Below are 18,596 nucleotides of genomic sequence, written 5' to 3' on the forward strand. Positions count from 1 at the left end.
CGGCGGGAACCTTGTCAGGTTTGGTAAGCGCCCAGTGACACCGGCTTGCTCCACCTGCGGGGTGCGCGGCCGCTGCGGCCAGAGAGGTCGGGGGAGCCTGGGACTGCGGGTTGGCCCCAAGGCCCCGCCCCCGAGCCCCGCCTCCGCCGCGGCGCGTGCCGCAGCCTCGCTCTGGGGCCGGAGCCTGCGCGCTCGCTCCCCGCGCCCCCCGCGCCCCCCGCGCCGCCCGCGCCGCCCGCGCTCCCCGCGCTCCCGCGCACCCCGGCCGGCAGGGGTTTCTTTCCCGCTTCCCGCGGTCATGTCTCCCGGCCCGGCCCCGCGGGGTGGCGCTGCCCAGGCCCCGGCGCCTGCGGCGAGCGAGCGTCAGGGGCCATGATCCGGCTGGGCGGCTGGTGTGCGCGGCGGCCCCGCGGCGCGGCGTTCCCGGCGGGGAGGCGCTGGCGGTCGGGCGGGCCGGCGGGTCGGGGGGCCGGCCGCGCCCTGCGGGTGCTGGTGGACATGGACGGCGTGTTGGCCGACTTCGAGGGCGGCTTCCTCAGGAAGTTCCGCGCGCGCTTCCCCGACCAGCCCTTCATCGCGCTGGAGGACCGGCGCGGCTTCTGGTTGTCGGAGCAGTACGGCCTCCTGCAGCCCGGCCTGAGCGTGAGCATCCCCCGCCCCGGCCCAGCCGCGGGGCCCCGAGCCCGCCCGAGCCCGCCCGAGCCCCCCCGAGCCCGGCGGGACTGCGGCCCTCCTTCCCCAGCCCTGGGCCGGGAGCCCGCGCGACCTTGGGTGGGTCACCTCCGCGAGCCTCGGGGTGGTCCTCTCCCGAAACAGGGGCCCCGGCGCGCACAGGAGCGGTTGTTGGCTGTCACCGAGGGCTTCTCAAAAGTCAGGAGGATGTGATGCGCAAGATACGAACTCTCTCTTTGGCTGACTTTTTAGTTTTTGGTGCATTTGGCTGCAAGTCTTTAAGTTCTTTAAATGAAATAAACGTTGCAAGTAAAGTCCTCTTTGATCCCTGCGACAGGCACATGCTCATTTCTTCATCCTCACGAATTTGATGAGGGTCTGTACCATTCTTTGGTGTCCTTTTCCATGAATGCATAGCTCCCGATGATATTTGAGGCCCAGAGAAGTCGAGTGACTTTCTGGACATCACACGATGAGTCGGTGGTCAAGAAGGGGTGGGATCAGCCCCTTGGTTTATCCCCTTGCTTTGGTGGCCCACTGCATCCCCCTGACTCCTGCAGTGTTTTGGTCTCTGAGTCCATGATGCATGGAGGAGAAATATCCAGGCTTGTTTATAGACAGATGGCTTAGTTTGTCAGTTTAAACTATTTCGTGAAAGGAACAGCAGTTTTTTTTTTTGCCTTGCACAAACTTTAAAGAGGCTGGATGTGTCCTGGCATCCCTTGATTGGCCACATAATAAGATCACCACCAGAAGTTTGATGATGATGATATTAGAGCTTAGAGCCTATTTTGATAATTTTTTAAAGATTTTTATTTATTTATGATAGTCATCACACACACAGAGAGAGAGAGAGAGACAGAGACACAGGCAGAGGGAGGAGCAGGCTCCATGCACCGGGAGCCCGATGTGGGATTCGATCCCGGGTCTCCAGGATCGCGCCCTGGGCCAAAGACAGGCGCTAAACCACTGTGCCACCCAGGGATCCCAGCCTATTTTGTATCTATAGGTTGGCTACCTTGTCTCCCACATGAGGTAGACATTATTATCTTCATTGTGCAGGTGAGGAAGTTTATCCCAAGTCCCATAGCTAGTAAGGGGCTCAGCTAGGATTTAAACTCAAGTCTGTCTGCCTTCCAACCATATTTAGCTTTCCCGACTCCAAAGTCCTCTTCTCTGTCCTGCTCTAACAAGTGACATTTCTTTTGACTAAAAAAAGGTAATTTGACAACGATCCATTTTGAGAGGCAGGTATTAAAAAGAAAATGAAGCACCAGTTCTCTTCATTGATACCATGCCCTCCAGAAGATGACTTTCCCAGAGTTCTGTGTGCTCATTTCTCCCAGCTCTAATATCTGATTGCCAATTTCAAATGGGAGAGAATACCCTAGTTATTTTTGCAGCCTCAGTAACAGACTCCGTAACAGACATTGATGTGGGTGTTCATTTATAGACAGTGCACAGTATTGGCAGTCTGGGTGCCTTATTTCCTCCCAGGAGTGTTTTGGGGTAAGGAAATAAAGCCCACCCCAACTCTGAAAAGGACAGTGGTTCTTGCAAGTCCTTTTGTACTGATGTGCAGACTCTAGATCTAAGGAGGTAATTTTACCATTTTCTAAGGATGAGGCAAAGGAACAGAGCTCCTGGGACGCTAAGAAGGCAGTGCTCTGGAAGTGACTGCTGAATTTTGCTTCTGGGAACATTGCAGGAAATGGGATTTTAATAAATGAACACCTGCCTTGTGTCCCCAGCATAGCTCACAGCAGGACATCCCTGGGTCTCCCCTTGGCTGATCTTGCCCAGCACCTACAGTCAGAAAACAAATGATGAACCAACCCACCTTAATTATGTAGGCATTTTTGCTTTACAAAATACCACTCTATGAGTATCCCCTTTGATCTTTGCAGGACTCTGAGAGGTGATCATGGCAGAGGTGGAAGGCAAAGCTCATTTTAACCGATTTAGAATCCTACACTGTTAGGACAGTTGAGGAACTCAGCCCAGAGAGAGGAAGTACCTTGACCAGAGTTTCAGGGCCAACCTTAGTGAAGGAGGGAGGGGATGCTGGGATGCTTATTACTGAGGTAAGGTGCTTAGTCCAATATCACACAGCCAAGGCCAGGACTTCTTACTCTTCCGTTAAGTGTGGTTTCCACCGGTCCATACTGCCTCTGTGATTCAAGTTCTGGCAATATCACCCATAAGTGGCCTTAAAAAAAAAATTCTTTGTAAGCCTGTTTCCTTATCAAACTGGGGATAGTAATTCTTACCCTCGTGGGATGATACTAGCAATCAGTACGCATTTGCTTCATCCCACACAGCGCACAAGAACAATGCCAGTGTGATCTCCGGGTATTCCACCTGTGAGTGTGACATGGTAGTGGCACTGGTTCTGGAGTATGCAGCTTCTAACCTGGCAGAGACACTTCTGTAACAGCGCACATAGGATTTAGGTTCTTGTTCCTTGGAGGGCGGAGTTTGTCTTCCCTCCCTTTGTTCTGGGCCTGGAAAAGTGTGGCATTCTGCAAACTTGATTTTAGCCCAGTGACATAAGGTAAAAACATGTAGCCTTGGAGTTAGGAGATGGTGTTTCGCTGTGTGATATTAAGTAAATCCCTTCCCCATTCAGAGCCTTGATCTTCTTATATGAAAAATGAAGGTCTGGATTTTTGGCTTTCAGACTTTAGAAGCAGGAGAATGCTTTTCAAACCAAGTACTTATTGACACACCAATGCATAAAACAGGTAAAAGAGCTGTCCTAGTTGATACAGGTCAGGAACCTGGAGTTCTATTCAATTGACCTTCCATCTGCCCTTCCTGACCCCCTTATCACACATGGCACAGCAGTACTCAATCACTGAGTTTAGGATGTCGGGATGGCTCAGTGGTTGAGCTTTTGGCTCAGGGTGTGATCCCAAGGTCCTGGGATCAAGTACCACTTGGGCTCCCTGCATGGAACCTGCTTCTCCCTCTGCCTGTGTTTCTTCCTCTCTGTGTCTTTCATGAATAAATAAATAAAATCTTAAAAAAAAAATCTCCGAGTTCCTTCAGCTCTTGAATTTAAATACTCTAGTGCCATGATAAAACCTGATCCAACCTCAGAGCCTCTACGATGCCTCTGGCTGTTAGAATCAAGCAAGCGCATGATTCATGATGACTTGCCTTTGGCCCTGATGGCTCTAGCTGGGCCTCAAGCAGAGCAGGCTTCAAAATCCATTGCCCCTCGCCCCTTAGCTGGTCTCTGCTGGATCCTTGCAGAAGTCAGATCTCCAGGAGAGGAGGGGAACACACGCATGCTCTGTGTGATCCTCTGGCTTCCCCAGGGTATGTCTTTGGGTATGTGAGGGGGGAAGGTGGGAAGCTCACATTCTTTTCAACAGCTCTTCCCACCTGCGCCATCATCCCTGTGGTAAGGCAAGGTGCTGAGTATTCTGGAAGTCACCCACTTCTCTCTCATCTTCTTAGGAGAAGGCCATTAGCATATGGGAATCAGAAAATTTCTTTCTTGACCTGGAGCCTCTACCAGGGGCTGTAGAAGCTGTGAAGCAGATGGCCAACCTAGAAAAGTAAGTTTGTCTTCCCACCTGAGCATTTGTCCTTCCTCCTGCCAGTACCTCTGCTACTCTTTTGCTTCTCTTCCTGCCCTCTGCCTCCCTCCCCTCTCCCTCCTCACCCCTGTACAGCCCGGTGCTTATTTCTTTGACATTCAACCTGGTAACACCCTGAGTGAAACAGACTCAGTTTGTAAGCTACTGATGGTGTTTTGATCTGGTAACAGGAGAAAATGTTGAGTCTACTTGGATCTGGTTGACTGGGTGGTAGACATGCACTTTTTTTTTTTTAAGATTTTATTTATTTATTCATGAGAGACACAGAGAGGCAGAGACACCAGCAGAAGGAGAAGCAGGCTCCCTGCGGGGAGCCCGATGTGGGACTCGATCCCAGGACCAGGATCACGACCTGAGCTGAAGGTAGATGCTCAACCACTGAGCCACCCAAGTGCCCTAGACATATATTTCTTCAGCAGATAGTTGAGAACTGACTCTATTAGGTGCTGCTGGACACCAGTAATACAGAGATGAACAAACATGGTCCTGCCCTCATGGAGCTCACAGCCCAGCCAGAGAGTAGACGTTAAAGAATCTCACAAGCAAAGATACCCCAGATTGTGGTAAGTGCTGAAAAGGAAGAGAGGAAGGAGTACAAAGAGGTCTAACAGGAGACCTAACAAGAAGTGCAGGAAGCAGCAGGAGTACTACTATGTGAGATATTTCTGGTTTGTTTGAGTGAAGTGGTTGCATCTGGGAGCTGAACCTCCGTAACTGTTCACTAAAATCCATTAGCAGTTACAGATGATGTGCTTCCCTGAGAACTTGAAAAACAACAGCCATATTGAGATAGAACTCACATACAGTCCACCCATTTAAAGTGTACAATCTGGTGGGTTTCAGTATGTCTGCAGAAGTGTGCATTCCCTACCATGGTCAATTTCTGAACACTTTCATCCTTCCAAACAGAAACCCTATACCGATTAGCAGTCATTACCCCTCCTTCTCCTTCCCCTGCAGCCTTAGGCAAGCACTGTCTACTTTAGGGCTTTGTAGATTTGCCTGTGCTGGACATTTACTGTTTATTTCATGTACATTTCATGTAGTACACTATGTGGTCTTTTGTGATTGGCTTCTTTTATGCAACATTGTGTTTTCAGGCTCATATCCATCCTAGTACCTCATTGCCTTTCATTGTTGAGTAATATTCCCCAGTATGGATATGCCATATTTTCTTTATCTGTTCATCAGTTGTAGACACTTGGGTTGTTTCAGTTTTTTAGGTATTAAGATTAATATTGCTTATGAGCAAATTTTTTTGTGGCTGTATGTTTTCATATGTAGATTGTATATACCTAGGAGCAGAATCGCTGTCATGTGGTAATAAATCCATGTTTAACATTTTGGGGACCGCCAAGCTGTTTTCCAAAGCAACAGTACCATCTAACATTCTCATTAGCAAGGTATGAGGGTTCCAACTTCACACCCTTGCCAACACTTGTGGTCTTTTGTATTCTAGCTGTCCTAGTGGGTATGAAGGGATGTCTCATCATGATTTTGATTTGCATTTCTCTGATGGCTAATGATTTGAGCATCTTCTTGGGTGCTTTTTAGCCATTTGTCATCTTTTTTTGGAGAAATACTTATTTAAATCCTTTGCTAATTTTTTTCAATTTGGTTATCTTTTTATTGCTAATTTTTAAGAGTTCTTAATATATTTTAGATCATAAGTCTCTTATCAGATACATGATTTCCAAATGTGTTTTGTCATCTTCTGGATTGTTGTTTTAGTCTCTTGGTGGTGTCCTTTGAAATCCAATGTTTTAATGTGGATATAGTTCAATTTATCTGTTTTTCTTTTGTCATTTGTGTTTTTGGTGTCATGTCTAAGGATCATTTGCCTAATCTGAGGTCACAAAGACTTGCTCCTGTGTCTTCTATGAGTTTTATAGTTTTAACTCTTAAATTTAGGGCTTTGATCCATCTTGAGCTAATTTTTGAATATAGTATGAGGGGAAGGCATCCCACCTCATTCTTTTGCATATGGACATAGACTTCTCAGAACCATTTGTTGAAGAGTCCCCCCACCATTGAATTGTCTTGGCTTCCTTGGCAAACATCAACAGACCATCAATGTTAGTATTTGTTTCCAGGGTTGTAAATGCTTTTATTGGTCACAGTTTTGCTAGAATCTACCAACCTGAAAGACCAATCAAACATACACTGTGAATTGGTCTTTATTGTGCCATATAAATGCCTCCAAAAATAATCAGCGTTCAAAGTTCTGACATGATAAATAGGCATCAGAGGAATGAAAAATGCTTAAGAGTTTGAGTTGAATTGTAGACAGACTCGTTTGGTAATTTATGTTTAGACTTGAGTCAGGTTGTACAGAGTAGTGTATTTCATTCTGGTTTATGATTTGAACTTGATTTATAGTGGAGTACTGTTGTATAACTCCTTGCATCTGCAAGAAGAGCCTAGAGAGGCAAAGCATATTTGTTTTTGCACTGCAACTTTTCAAAACTCTATTTGTGTCTGGATCAGTGTTTCTTGGACTACATTCCGCCAACTGTATTCTGGAGTGCTAGATCGCATAGTGGTGAAGATTGGGTCCTAACTGGAGTGAGACTGCCCAGGCTCAAACCCGGGCTTTTCTAGAATCTAACTCTCAGACATTGGACAAGTTATTAAGCTTTCTGGGTCTCAGTATCTTCAACTGTAAAATAAGGATAATGAGAAAGTATAGCGTGTGGCACATAGTAGGTACTCAGTAAATGTTAGCTGCTATTGTTATTATTCTGCAAGATTTAATAGGTATGCAACAGAAAAGCGTTCTTTAACCAAAACAGTGTGAGGAACATTGGATTAAGAAGGACTTTGAAGGGCTTCTGTTTTGCTAATATGCGTGGTGACTCTTCACTGGGGTAGCAGAGGATGAAGCTTTTTTTCATATGTATTCTAGTCTGGAACACTTTTTCCCACAGCTTCCCTGTTAATGCTTTTGTGAAAATGCAAGTCTAGACCATACCGTAGGTCTTTTGCCTCCATTTTGGCTCTTAACGGCGTAGATTCCCAAGGTCAGCCAATGCCCCAGTGTGGACAGAGAAAGGGGTCTAGTCAGTAACTAAGTGGATAGCTTTGTGTTTAGTGCTGAAGCAGACAAAGGCCAAGATTTAAAATGTTACTTAAAGAATATTTGTGAGGCACCTGCTACATGCTAGGCCCTGTACCACATGCTGCAGATACAGAAGCAGATGAGAGACCGCTTGCCTTCAAGGAGTTCACTAGGAAACAAATGACTACAATGTCATTCTAAAAGTGACACGGTAGATGTTTGAATGGATCCAGGCAGGGCTAATACTCCCCAGGGAGGCAGTGACACTTGAGCTGTCATCCTGAAAAATGAAAAGGGATCTATGTGCCAGGTGGAGAAGGCAAAGGGGTTTCAGGTAGGAGGGGAACAGTGAGCAAACACCTCATCTGCCCTCTGTCCTGAAGCAGCCTCCCTGGCATGCTGTGTCCTGGCTGCAGTAGCACTGAGCAGGAGACTGTGCCTCCCTGGGAATCACATCACATCCTGAAGAGCCTCCTTGGAATATCTTCAGGGGCGACCACCCCTTATCCAGTAATACACAAGTATATTCTTAATGAAAAACTCTAATGGCGTGTGCACGTAAATGAAGAAATGTGAGTTGCCCATTTTGTCCCTTTGTCCCCATGTACGTCTCCCTCAATCCCACTCTTTGTGTACCAGTTAACAACTTGGGATGCAGGCTTCCAGACCTTTTAAAATACATTTACATACTTATTTGTATATAGTTTTGCAAGTTTATATGTTCTACCTGGCAGCCAGACTAATATTCCTTTTTTTAAAAAAAGATTTTATTTATTTATTCATGACAGAGAGAGAGAGAGAGAGAGACAGGCAGAGGGAGAAGCAGGCTCCGTGCAGGGAGCCCGATGTCTCCAGGATCACACCCCGGGCCGAAGGCGGCGCTAAACTGCTGGGCCACTGGAGCTGCCCCAGACTAATGTTCATAAAGCAAATTCTGCTAATGTTGGTCCCCTCCTGAAACTCTCTTTCGGCTTTTTATTGCTCAGAAACAAAACCCCAACTCAGCCAGGCCTGTGAGGTGGTCTGTGACCCAGCCGTGCCACCCTCTGATCTCTTTTCCAAGCACACTGACTTGTCTTCTGCCCTGTGGGTGCACCAAGCTTGCTTCTGATCTTATAGCCTTTGTTTCTTTTCTTTTTTTTTTTTTTAAAGATTTATTTATTTATTTATGAGAGAGAGAGAGAGAGAGAGAGAGAGAGAGAGAGAGGCAGAGACACAGGAGGGGGGAGAATCAGGCTCCATACCGGGAGCCTGACCTGGGACTCGATCCCGGGACTCCACGATCGCGCCCTGGCCCAAAGGCAGGCGCTAAACCGCTGAGCCACCCAGGGATCCCCTAGCCTTTGTTTCTAATATACACTTTGGAAATGTTTCTCTGCTGGTACCTGGCGTGGCCACACTGTTTTGAGTCCTTCAACTCTGAGCACCTTGCATGTCACCTCCTCAGAGAGGCCATACTGCTGTAGCTAAAGAGGCCACTGTCCCCACCTAGTCATTTGGCCACATTCCTCTGGCTACAAGTCAGCTGAAGTCATGTGTCTGTGTTTGTCCCTTTCTCTTTGAAGTGTCAGCTCCCTGAGGTCAGGGATTGTCTGGGTTCCTACAATGCTGCCTGGCACACAGAACATACTCAGGCATCTGCTGAATAAACATTCACATGATAATTGTTATTTATAAAATAGGATTGTGGGGCAGCCCAGGTGGCTTAGTGGTTTAGCGCCATATTCGGCCCAGGGCCTGATCCTGGAGACCCGGGATCGAGTACCATTTTGGGCTCCCTGCATGGAGCCTGCTTCTCCCTCTGCCTGTGTCTCTGCCTCTCTCTCTCTCTCTATGTCTATCATGAATAAATAAATAAAATCTTAAAAAAAAAAAGGTTGTGGTCCTCTATATTCTGCTTTCTCTTTTTTACTTAGCAATATAATATACGTTAGCAATATAATATACGTTTCCATAACAACACCATCAAACTGTCTTTTATTATTTCTTTCAAACTGTCTTACTTTAACTACTGCATGGTATTTTATTGTATACTGTATACCATCATGTGTGTAATGATTTCCACACAGACACACTGGTTCTTATTTCTTCTTGTATATCCCAGCTAGTGAGTGTGGATGTACATGTGCAAATATTTCTGCACAGTAGTGGGCTAGCTGAATCCAAGCCATATGCATTTTAAAACAATTTTTATTAAGGTATAATTACGTAAGTGTTATGTTAGTTTCAAGTGAACCACATAATTATTCAACATTTTTAAAAATTATTCAACATTTGTATACATTATTTAGGGTCATTATGATAAATGTATTCTTTTGTTTTTTGAAGATTTATCTATTTGAGAGAGCAAGAGAGTGCTTAGGCATAAGTGGGGGAAGGGGCAGAGGGAGAGAGACCCCAAGCTGACTCCCTGCAGAGTGCAGAGCCTGATGCAGGGCTTCACCTGACATCCCTGAAGTCATGACCCTGATCATGATCTGATGGGAAACCAAGAGAGTTGGATGTCCCCCCCCCATAATTGTATTCTTAATCCCCTTTGTCCATTTCATCCATTCCACCCCCCCCCCCATCTGCCTCTCCTCTGGCAAACTCCAGTCTGTTCTCTGTATTTAAATTTGATAGATACTTAGTGATGGATACTTAGATAGTATCCTTTTTGCAGATGTTCCCCCCATAACAACTAGCTCAGTATATTTCATTTACAATACTCTCAGTCGACATGACTTATCCTTGAAAGGGGCATTTGACATGTAAAAATAGCCAAAACTGCTTGGAGTCAATGCCAGCAAATAAATGAGTCCTATCAGAATCTCCCTAGTGCTTAGAATATGATGGATTTTAATGTATGTTGAATAAAAGGAACTCATGATGTCTAAAGCAGTGAGTATTTTCTGATGGGACTGTACTTAGCTTCAGAAATCTGTCCCTAAGAGAAAGCAGAAAAATGCTTGCTTAAAAAAAAATAAAGCTCTTGGTTAATTTTGGAAAATTAAAATATAGGTCATTTATAATCTCATCATTGAAACCACCACTTTCTTATATTTTGGTGTCTTTGCTTGAGTTTTCTTTCATACAGATCTTTCCCCCATAGTTGTTATCTTATGTGTAACTCCAAAACGTGTATTAAGAGGTAGTGCTGTTTGCCAAAACAAGTATTCGACATCATAGGGGGATGACTTAACACCGCTCATTTAGAAGGATGAGTTTATATGTGCTTGCACCTGTGTTTACACATGACTTTCAATACCTACTGTTAGAAGGCGAAGGGGGAACAGTACAGCATCCTCCAAACTGAGAAGGTACTTCGAGACCAAGGACCCTGTACTCTTTACTAAGTTTTATTCAGGTGTCAGGCAGATGATGATGCAGAGCTGCACAGCTATTCTTTGCAAAGTCCCAATCCCAAGCCATAGATTTTTTTAGGCAAGGGGATGTACAGAGGGCACTATGGTAAGGTCAAAGGGTCTAACACTTTACAGACCTCATGGTGCCATCTGAGTGCCAGAAGAGGGGAGGAAACTATGTTATCTCTACTAGTTTTCTAAAGAACTTTAGGGAAGCTCAGGACAGGCCTTCTCCCACTCTAGTCAGGGCATGTGTTAATCTCCTAGGGGCCTAGGAAGTGTACTCCCAAAGGGAGTCATTGCGTGGGCATGAACAAGATGGAGGGCCAAAGATGGAGTCAGTGTTGATAGCATGCCTGTAGTTGAGGGGCCTGACATAGGAGGCAGTGTATCCATTCCTTCACTAAACAGATATGTTATGTGTCACTTCATAGATACCTGGCACTGTGCTAGCACTGGGGATAGTTTTGTAAATAACAAATAAGGTCTCCAGTCTCCAAGAGTTTTTATTATGGTGGAGAGGAGGATCAGTAAAAAGAAAAATGATGTTAGCTTGCAGTGAGTTTGGTGAAGGAAATAACAGGCTATGTGTTTGAGACTAAATGGGGAAAGGGCTCCTTCAGGTGGGGTGGAAACCTTTCTCTGAGGAAAGGTTTCTCTGAGGACATTTGACTTCAGAGCTGCATGTGAAAAACAAACTAGTTAGTAAGAAGCCAGGGTGCAAAGGCCCTGAGGTAGGCAAGGATTTCGCTTAGTTAAGTAACATTTTGAAGGAGACCAGTAGGGCTAGAATTCAGAGAGTGTGATGGGGAAGGGAAAGATGATACTCTGGTGGAGGATCAGATTGAACAGAGAATGATATGATTTAACTTAGGTTTTAAAAACATGGGCTTGGGGTGACAAGTTTGGGCAGGCATTTCTCCAAAAAAAGATATGCAAATGGCCAATGAATGCATGAAAATTTGCTCCAATATCATTAGTCTGTGGTGAAATGCAAATCAAAACCACAATGAGGTACCACTTCACATTCACTAGAATGACTATCATAAAGAAAAAGAAAAAAGGACAAATTGTGTTACTGAGGATGTAGAGCATTTGGAACCCTTGTCACTGCTGGTGGGATTGGAAGATGGTGCAGCTGCTGTGGAAAACACTTGAGAAGACATTTCCTCAAAATGGTAAATGTGGAGTTACGGTATGACCCAGCAATTGCATTCCTGGGTATACTTGAGAGAGATGAAAATAGATGTCCACACAAAAACTTGTGCATGAATGTTCCCAGCAGAATGGTTCATGATAGCCAAAAGGTGGAGACAACCCCTATGTCCATCAGCTGCTAACATGGGCAAACAAATGAGGTCCATCCATCAACATCCAATGGAATATTACTCAGCAATTAAAAGGCATGAAGCATGGATACATTCTACAATGTGGGTGACCCTGGGAAACGCTTTGCTAAGTGAAGGAGGCCAGTAACAATAGACCGTGTGTTACAGGATTCCATTTATGTGAGATATCCAGAACAGGCAAATCCACAGATAGGAAGGAGGTTGGTGGCTTCCTAGGGCCACAGGCAGAATATAGAGTAATTGCTCATGGACACAAATTTCCTTTCGGGGGCATGAAAATGTTCTGGTGTTTGTTGTCAACCTCTGTAAATATAGTAACATTCAGTGGATTATAAGCTGAAGATGGGCAGCTGTTAATGGTTTAAGGATTCTATCTCAGTGAAGCTGTTTTTTTAAAAAATCAGCCTGCTCTAAAAAAAAAAAAAAATAACATGAGTGAGTACCAGAAATAACTTTACTGGATGAAAGAAGCCAGACAAAAAAGAGTACATACTCTGTTTCCATTTACATAAAATTCTGGAAAATACATTCTAATCTGTGATGACAGAAAGCAGATCAGTGGTTGCCTAGGGCCCAGGGGTGGGGTAGGGACAAGGAGAGGCATGTGGAGAGATGATAGGGTACCAGGAAACTTTTTTGGGGGTAGTTATTAATTGTGATGATCTATGTTTCACATGTAATTTATCACATTGTACTTGTGTAGTTTATTACATATCAATTATACCTCAATGAAGCTGTTGAAAAATAATCAGTGCAGGGGCACCAGGTGGCTCAGTCAGTTAAGTGTCTGACTCCTGGTTCTGCTCAGGTCATGATCTCAGGGTCATGAGATCAAGCCCTGTGTCAGACGTGCTCAGTGCTAAGTCTATTTCAGATTCTCTCTCCTCCTCCCTCCCCCTCTGCCCCTTTCCCTGTTTACTCGGTCTTTCTCTCACTCTCAAGGAAATAAATAAAAATAAAATATTAAAAAAATAGTCTGGATGCTGGGTGCAGAAAGGCTTGGCAGTGGCAGAATTGGAAGTTGAGGAACCATCAGAGGTGGTTGTGGTGACACAGTTAAAAAGTGGAAGTGAGGGCAGCCCCGGTGGCCCAGGGGTTTAGCGCCGCCTTTGGCCCAGGGTGTGATCCTGGAGGTCTGGGATTGAGTCGTGCATCGGGCTCCCTGGATGGAGCCTGCTTCTCCCTCTGCCTGTGCCTCTGCCTCTCTTTCTCTGTGTCTTTCATGAGTAAATAAATATAATCTTAAAAAAAAAAAAAGTGGCAATGCTTGAGACCAGGGTGATGACTGAGGAGGGAAGTTGATGGAATGAGGCACACGTTGGAGGAAGAACCCATAGGCCTGGGGATGAATATTGGGGTTTAGGGGAAGGGAAGGGAAATGGGTACCTTTCAGGTTTTTGGCTTGAGTGACTAGAGCTATATAGTAGTGCCATCAACGGGGGAAGGAACAGGTTCAGGGAGTGGAGAGAACCACATGTGCCGTTGTGAAAAAACGGAGTTTGAGATGCTGGTGAGATGTCCACATGGAGATATTCAGGCCATGAAGGATGTAAGCTGGGCACTCGGGGGAGAGAGCTGGATGGTGGAGGCAAAGTTGGGGGCAACTGCATAAAGGTGGTGCATCAAACCCTGCATGACAGTTGTTGAGCAGGGAGTGTAGGTGAAGAGCCTCTGAGGGTCTGGATCACAAGAAAGGCTGGGCGCTTGTGCTGGGTGGCAGATGACTGGCAGGCATGCCAGGACAGGCACTGTCACAGAGGAGGACAGGCCATTCGGGTGCTGGTGAGCAAGAGGAGGAGAGTGGGCGGTACATTGGACACGGTGACATGAGGGTCCTGGTTGATGACAGGCACTTTTTGGGGAGTGGAATGGATGGACTCCAGGTTGGGGTGGATTGAAGCATGCACAGGAGGTAAGGATGTGGGGTCTGTGGGTGCAGGCCACTTGTTAGATGTAGCGGGAGCAGAGAGATGGGAGGTCGTGGGAGTGGGTGTGAGGTCAAGGCCGTGTGTGTGTGTGTGTGTGTGTGTGTTTTAAGATGAGATGGAGCAGAACATGTTTGAATGAGGGTATGGAAGAGGAGTCCAGGAAAAGGGAATGTGGCAGGGTGATACCTCCTTGTGAAGATTAGGAGATGGAATCCGAGGAAAAATGCAGGGCTTGCCTGGAGAGGAGGGCAGGATGCCTGTTCCTCCCATGCATTTGAAATGGAGAAGGCAGTTTGAACACAGGCACCCTTCTAGATTCCATGATGAGAAGACGGAATCTCAGAGCCGAGAAGTCTGAGGACATGAGGTAGTGTGTGACCGCTGTCTCGGGGAGCAGTAACATGAGCATACCCAGGGCCCTGGGGAAAGGCTGCCTGGCAACCGCACCAGTGCCTTGGGGTTGTAGTTCTGAATTTAAGATGAAAATGGCCAAACCAATTATTTGAGTTGTGTTTTTTTTCCTCCAGCATTATCTGGTTGCTTGGGTGCTGGTGGAAGAAGCTGGAGATTCAGGTTCTTTCTGGGCCCAGGTGGAGGGAGAGAGAGACTGGCAGGGAAATGGCAGCAGGGCCAGAGGGGCCTCAGGGAGGAAGGTGGCCAGGGGTGACAAAAGCGTGTGGAGCATGAAGGGGGTAGCTGTCTTGCTGAGGCTGAAGGATTGAGCAAAGGGATGACACACTCCAAGGGTGTTGGAGGTGGGATGGAGGTGAGCTGGTTATAACTGGGACGGTGGGTCTGGGTCCGTATGTGTGTGTGTCTGTGTGTGTGTGTATGTGTTGTGGTCGAAGTTGATGATGGGGTGGGATGGAGGCCTGGTGGTGAGCCCTTGGGCTGGGGAGGGCATGAGGGACAGCACCTGGGCAGGCAGAAGGTGACAGCAGCAGAGCAGGACAGTAGGCGGGTGGCTGTCAGCCCCAGCTTCACTGAGTCACAGATTTTGAAGGAGTCGCTGGGTGGACTGGGGAGACCTTGGGCCCTGAGGCCTCCACCTAGCCCGTCCAAATGATCTCTTGGTCTCCTTGAGGAGGAATTCAAGGACAGACACAACACAGCGCATGAGCAGTACACAGGCAGGAAAATTTGTTGAGGTGAAAGTGGACTCGGGAGATGTGAGAGCAGGCGAGCTTGAGGGAGATCTGTGCCCGGTGGGCTGTGGGTTCTGTCCTTTGTTGACAGTTGTTAACAAGGGGGTGGAATATTCACTACTTGAGGAGGGGATTTCTTGGAAGCAGTGTGGTCTCCCCTAGGAATGCGGGTTACGTGCTTTCTCTTCCTCATGTGGTTGGGGGTCTCCTGTCAGTATGGGGATGCGGCACGATGAAGGAGCAGTGCTCTGTCAGCCATCTTGGGCCTGTCTGGATTGATCGGCTTCTGGTGGTTTTGTTGTGGAGTGCTGCCCGGACGGCCCTTCTTTCCTCCTAGTTGACCATGACTTCCTCTCTGCCAGCCTCAAGGCATCCTGCTAGGGTCTAACTAACTGCCCCCTGTAACGGAGGAAAGGTCTGGAAGTGACAGTGGAGGGTGAGGAAGACCCTCCTCACCTTTTGTCTCTGTAACAGGTGGGGTGTGAGGAAAAAACAGCTTTCACTCCCAGGCACACAGGGGAGGTGGAGTTCCCCTGTGAGGCCCTCTGGTGCAGGCAGGAGGCCAGAGGACACGGAGGAGAGGCTGAGGACCTTGGGGACTGACCCTGCACATGGGTGGGAGGGGTGAGGCTGGTGAGGCTGGCAGAGGCTGCGCCCAGAGGGCTGAGACCCGGGGTCACTAGAAGGCATGTGCTTTCTTCCCAGGGACCTGGCAGGTAGGTAGGTAGGACTCTCGGGACTAGTTTGCCAAAGAGCCAAGGAGCCAGGGAGATCTGATCCTCCACAGACTCGGGTTGATGAGGCTCAGAGGGCGGCCCTCTGTGGATGTTTGGGACCAGATAGATGGCTCTGTTGGTGAGGGTCTGGGGCCCCAGACTCTGGGAGGGAGTGGTCCTTGGCCGTTCTGAAGGGCCTCCCTCCCATGGTCAGGGAGCTCAGCCTGGCTGAGAGAACGGGGCTCCCCTCTCCCCCCTCTGCCAGAGGGCTTGGCAGGCTCACTTTACAGAAGGCTTCTCCCTCTGGGGTTCTTTACTTTGCATTGCATGAGGCCCTGATTTTCCCTCAAGTAACTTGCTCTGCACGTTTGAATGCCTCTCTCATTGCCAGTACTTCTTTTTCTCAGTATTTCTGTGTTCAAATTCTGGAGAGGACGAGTGATTTGCCCAGCTAAGCCTTGGGCTCTGGCCATGCAGAGTTGCCATCCGTGGGATGCTCATCCCTGAGCTGGTTGTTGGGCCAGAGGAGAGGTCACACATGGCTGCTCAGGGCTGTGGACAGGGTGGGTGTCTCTGGTTTGGAGAGCAGTGCGGGACAGTGGGTGCAGACTGGTGAAGGCCTGATGCCCGCTGAGCTGAGAGGCGGGGTGGTCAGGGGTGACAAAGGCCATGTGGATGTGAGGGCTCAGGCTGACTCTCCTTCCTCTTTCTCACAGCACCCATGTCTTCATCTGCACGAGCCCCATCAAGATGTACAAGTACTGTCCCTATGAGAAGGTAAGATATGCAGCCGGCCTGCAGCAAGCCTGGTGTTTGGCCCCTTCTCACCTTTATTCCTCATGTCGCGGGTAAGGGATGATGGCGCTCAGCACACGGGGGGGGAGGGGCCGGGGATGCATGCGGACTCTCACCAGCAGGCTTTGGCAGCTGGGGTGGCCTTGTTTCAGCCTCTTCTTCCTCCTGCCTGGCTCTCCTCTCCCAAAGACCTTCTCTAGTACCAGTCTGACATTCCAGCACGTTCTCTGCACAGCGCCTGGTGAAGTTCTCTGGAAGGGTGACCACCCCAATGGTAGTGAAGCATCGTTTCTGAAGTGTGAGGCAAGGAGAGAAAATGTGTAGGAGGAGGCTCTGGAGGCAACCCAAGCCCAAATGTTAGGGTGGGTGAATTTATTTATACCAAAGTCTTAGGCAAAACAATTACATTGTGTTTTGCTGCATACTTGTGTCATCATCTTTATTACTTATTTTTTTAATATTTTATTTATTCATGAGAGAGAGAGAGAGAGAGAGATAGAGACACAGGCAGAGGGAGAAGCAGGCTCCATGCAGGGTGCCGGATGTGGGACTCAATCCCAGGTCTCCAGGATCGCAACCTGGGCCGAAGGTGGCGCTAAACCGCTGAGCCACCTGGGCTGCCCATCTTTATTGATAAGAAATAGAATTACATAAAACAGAGGCTTTTCTGGGATTTGGGAACCTGTGGTTGCCAAACCCATAGGGAAGATGTGCTGCCCAGGATGTGGGGATTCGCACCAGAGGTGGGTTCAGGGGAGGTGGGAGCAGCCTCCCAAGTCCAGGAAGGTGGGATTGGGGACCCAGAACCCCCTGCTTAGGGGTGGGGAGACTCACTCAGCACAGAACTTCAGGTGTAAGTTCTCTCAAGTGTCTTCACATGATCTCTCCCTCTCCAACTCCATATGAGAAACAAAATGTACACAGTTCACCAACATTAAGTGCTTTCGGTGTGCATTAAATGGAACAGTAACTCACGCTGACTGTTTAAGTTAATGATGGTGTTGTATGAGACACTTGGCAGCCACCATTCATAGTATGTCCCTGCACCCATTCCCTGGTTGTCCCAGCTGAACTCAGGGGAGTTACTGACTTACCACCAGTTAGGACTGAAGGCTTGGTCTGCTGTGATCAGGAGAACAGCAATCTGAAGTCGGGTCCCCAGACCAGTGGGATCCACACCCCCAGACACTTGATAGAAGTGGATGTTTTCCAGCCTTCGTGGGACCTGCTGAGTCAGAAACCCAGGGAGCAGCCCAATGTGTTTTAAAAAATCCACCAGGTGCACCCCTGAGTGTGAGGGACTATTGAACCAGAGCAGCTGTTTCAGCTATGGTTGTAGTGGGCAGTCAGGGTGACTGTCTAGTGCTTATCGGAGTGAGAGTGATAAGATGGCTGTTGTCCATGCATTCCTGCAAATTCGGGTTCCATCTGATGCCTGCCATCCCACCTGTAGAGGTTCAGCCCGAGACTGCCCTCTGAACTCCAGACAACTCAAACCGATGTGTCTGTCCCTGGGTACTGACATCCCCTCATCCCATGTCTGTCTCACCTCTTTCCGTAAACTGGCACTGTCCACCAGCCTCTGAGGCTGAAAGCCAGCGAGCCATCCTGGTGACACCTGTCACCCTTACACCTGGCACATTAGCAAGTTGTGTGTCCCATTCAGGGTATCTGACATCTGCCTGTTTCTCCCTCCATCATATCCCCAGCATTTCTTCCCAGAATTGCTACAAGAGCCTTTTACATGGCCTGATCATTTCAGTGCCACACAGATCCAGAGAAGGTCTTGTGTCGTGTTGGCCCCTGACTAAAAACCTAACAGTTTCCCACTGCACTTAAAATAGAATTTAAAAATATATACGTAGACACACGTGAACTTCTCATTCTCAGCAAAACCTGCACGCCCCACGATGGCAGCGGCTGTGCCCGTCTTGTTTATTGTTAGTTCCTGTGCCTGGCATGCTGTAAGCACTCAGTATTT

The 18,596-nt window shown here is 47.8% G+C and overlaps 1 protein-coding gene across 7 annotated transcripts in view; it reads left to right on the top strand.

Annotated features, from left to right (window-relative positions):
- The first annotated feature begins 216 nt into the window (after nucleotides 1–216).
- Nucleotides 217–18,596, top strand: part of NT5M (5',3'-nucleotidase, mitochondrial) — a 45,729-nt gene continuing 27,349 nt past the window's right edge. For 2 of the 7 annotated variants that reach the window (XR_013376465.1, XM_077892341.1), the window contains exons 1-3: nucleotides 217–642; nucleotides 4,138–4,238; nucleotides 16,537–16,597. Coding sequence is in view for 6 of the 7 variants with exons in the window: in XM_077892341.1 (XP_077748467.1) it covers nucleotides 373–642; nucleotides 4,138–4,238; nucleotides 16,537–16,597 (432 nt within the window). In the remaining variant the exon portion in view is untranslated. Of the gene's footprint in view, nucleotides 643–2,634; nucleotides 2,757–4,137; nucleotides 4,239–16,536; nucleotides 16,598–16,804; nucleotides 16,978–18,596 lie in introns of those variants that run through there. The other 5 variants (XM_077892342.1, XM_077892337.1, XM_077892339.1 and 2 more) reach the window with 5 other exon arrangements.

This window comes from Canis aureus, chromosome 3 (assembly GCF_053574225.1).
Source record: "Canis aureus isolate CA01 chromosome 3, VMU_Caureus_v.1.0, whole genome shotgun sequence".
NCBI classification, from domain to species: domain Eukaryota; kingdom Metazoa; phylum Chordata; class Mammalia; order Carnivora; family Canidae; genus Canis; species Canis aureus.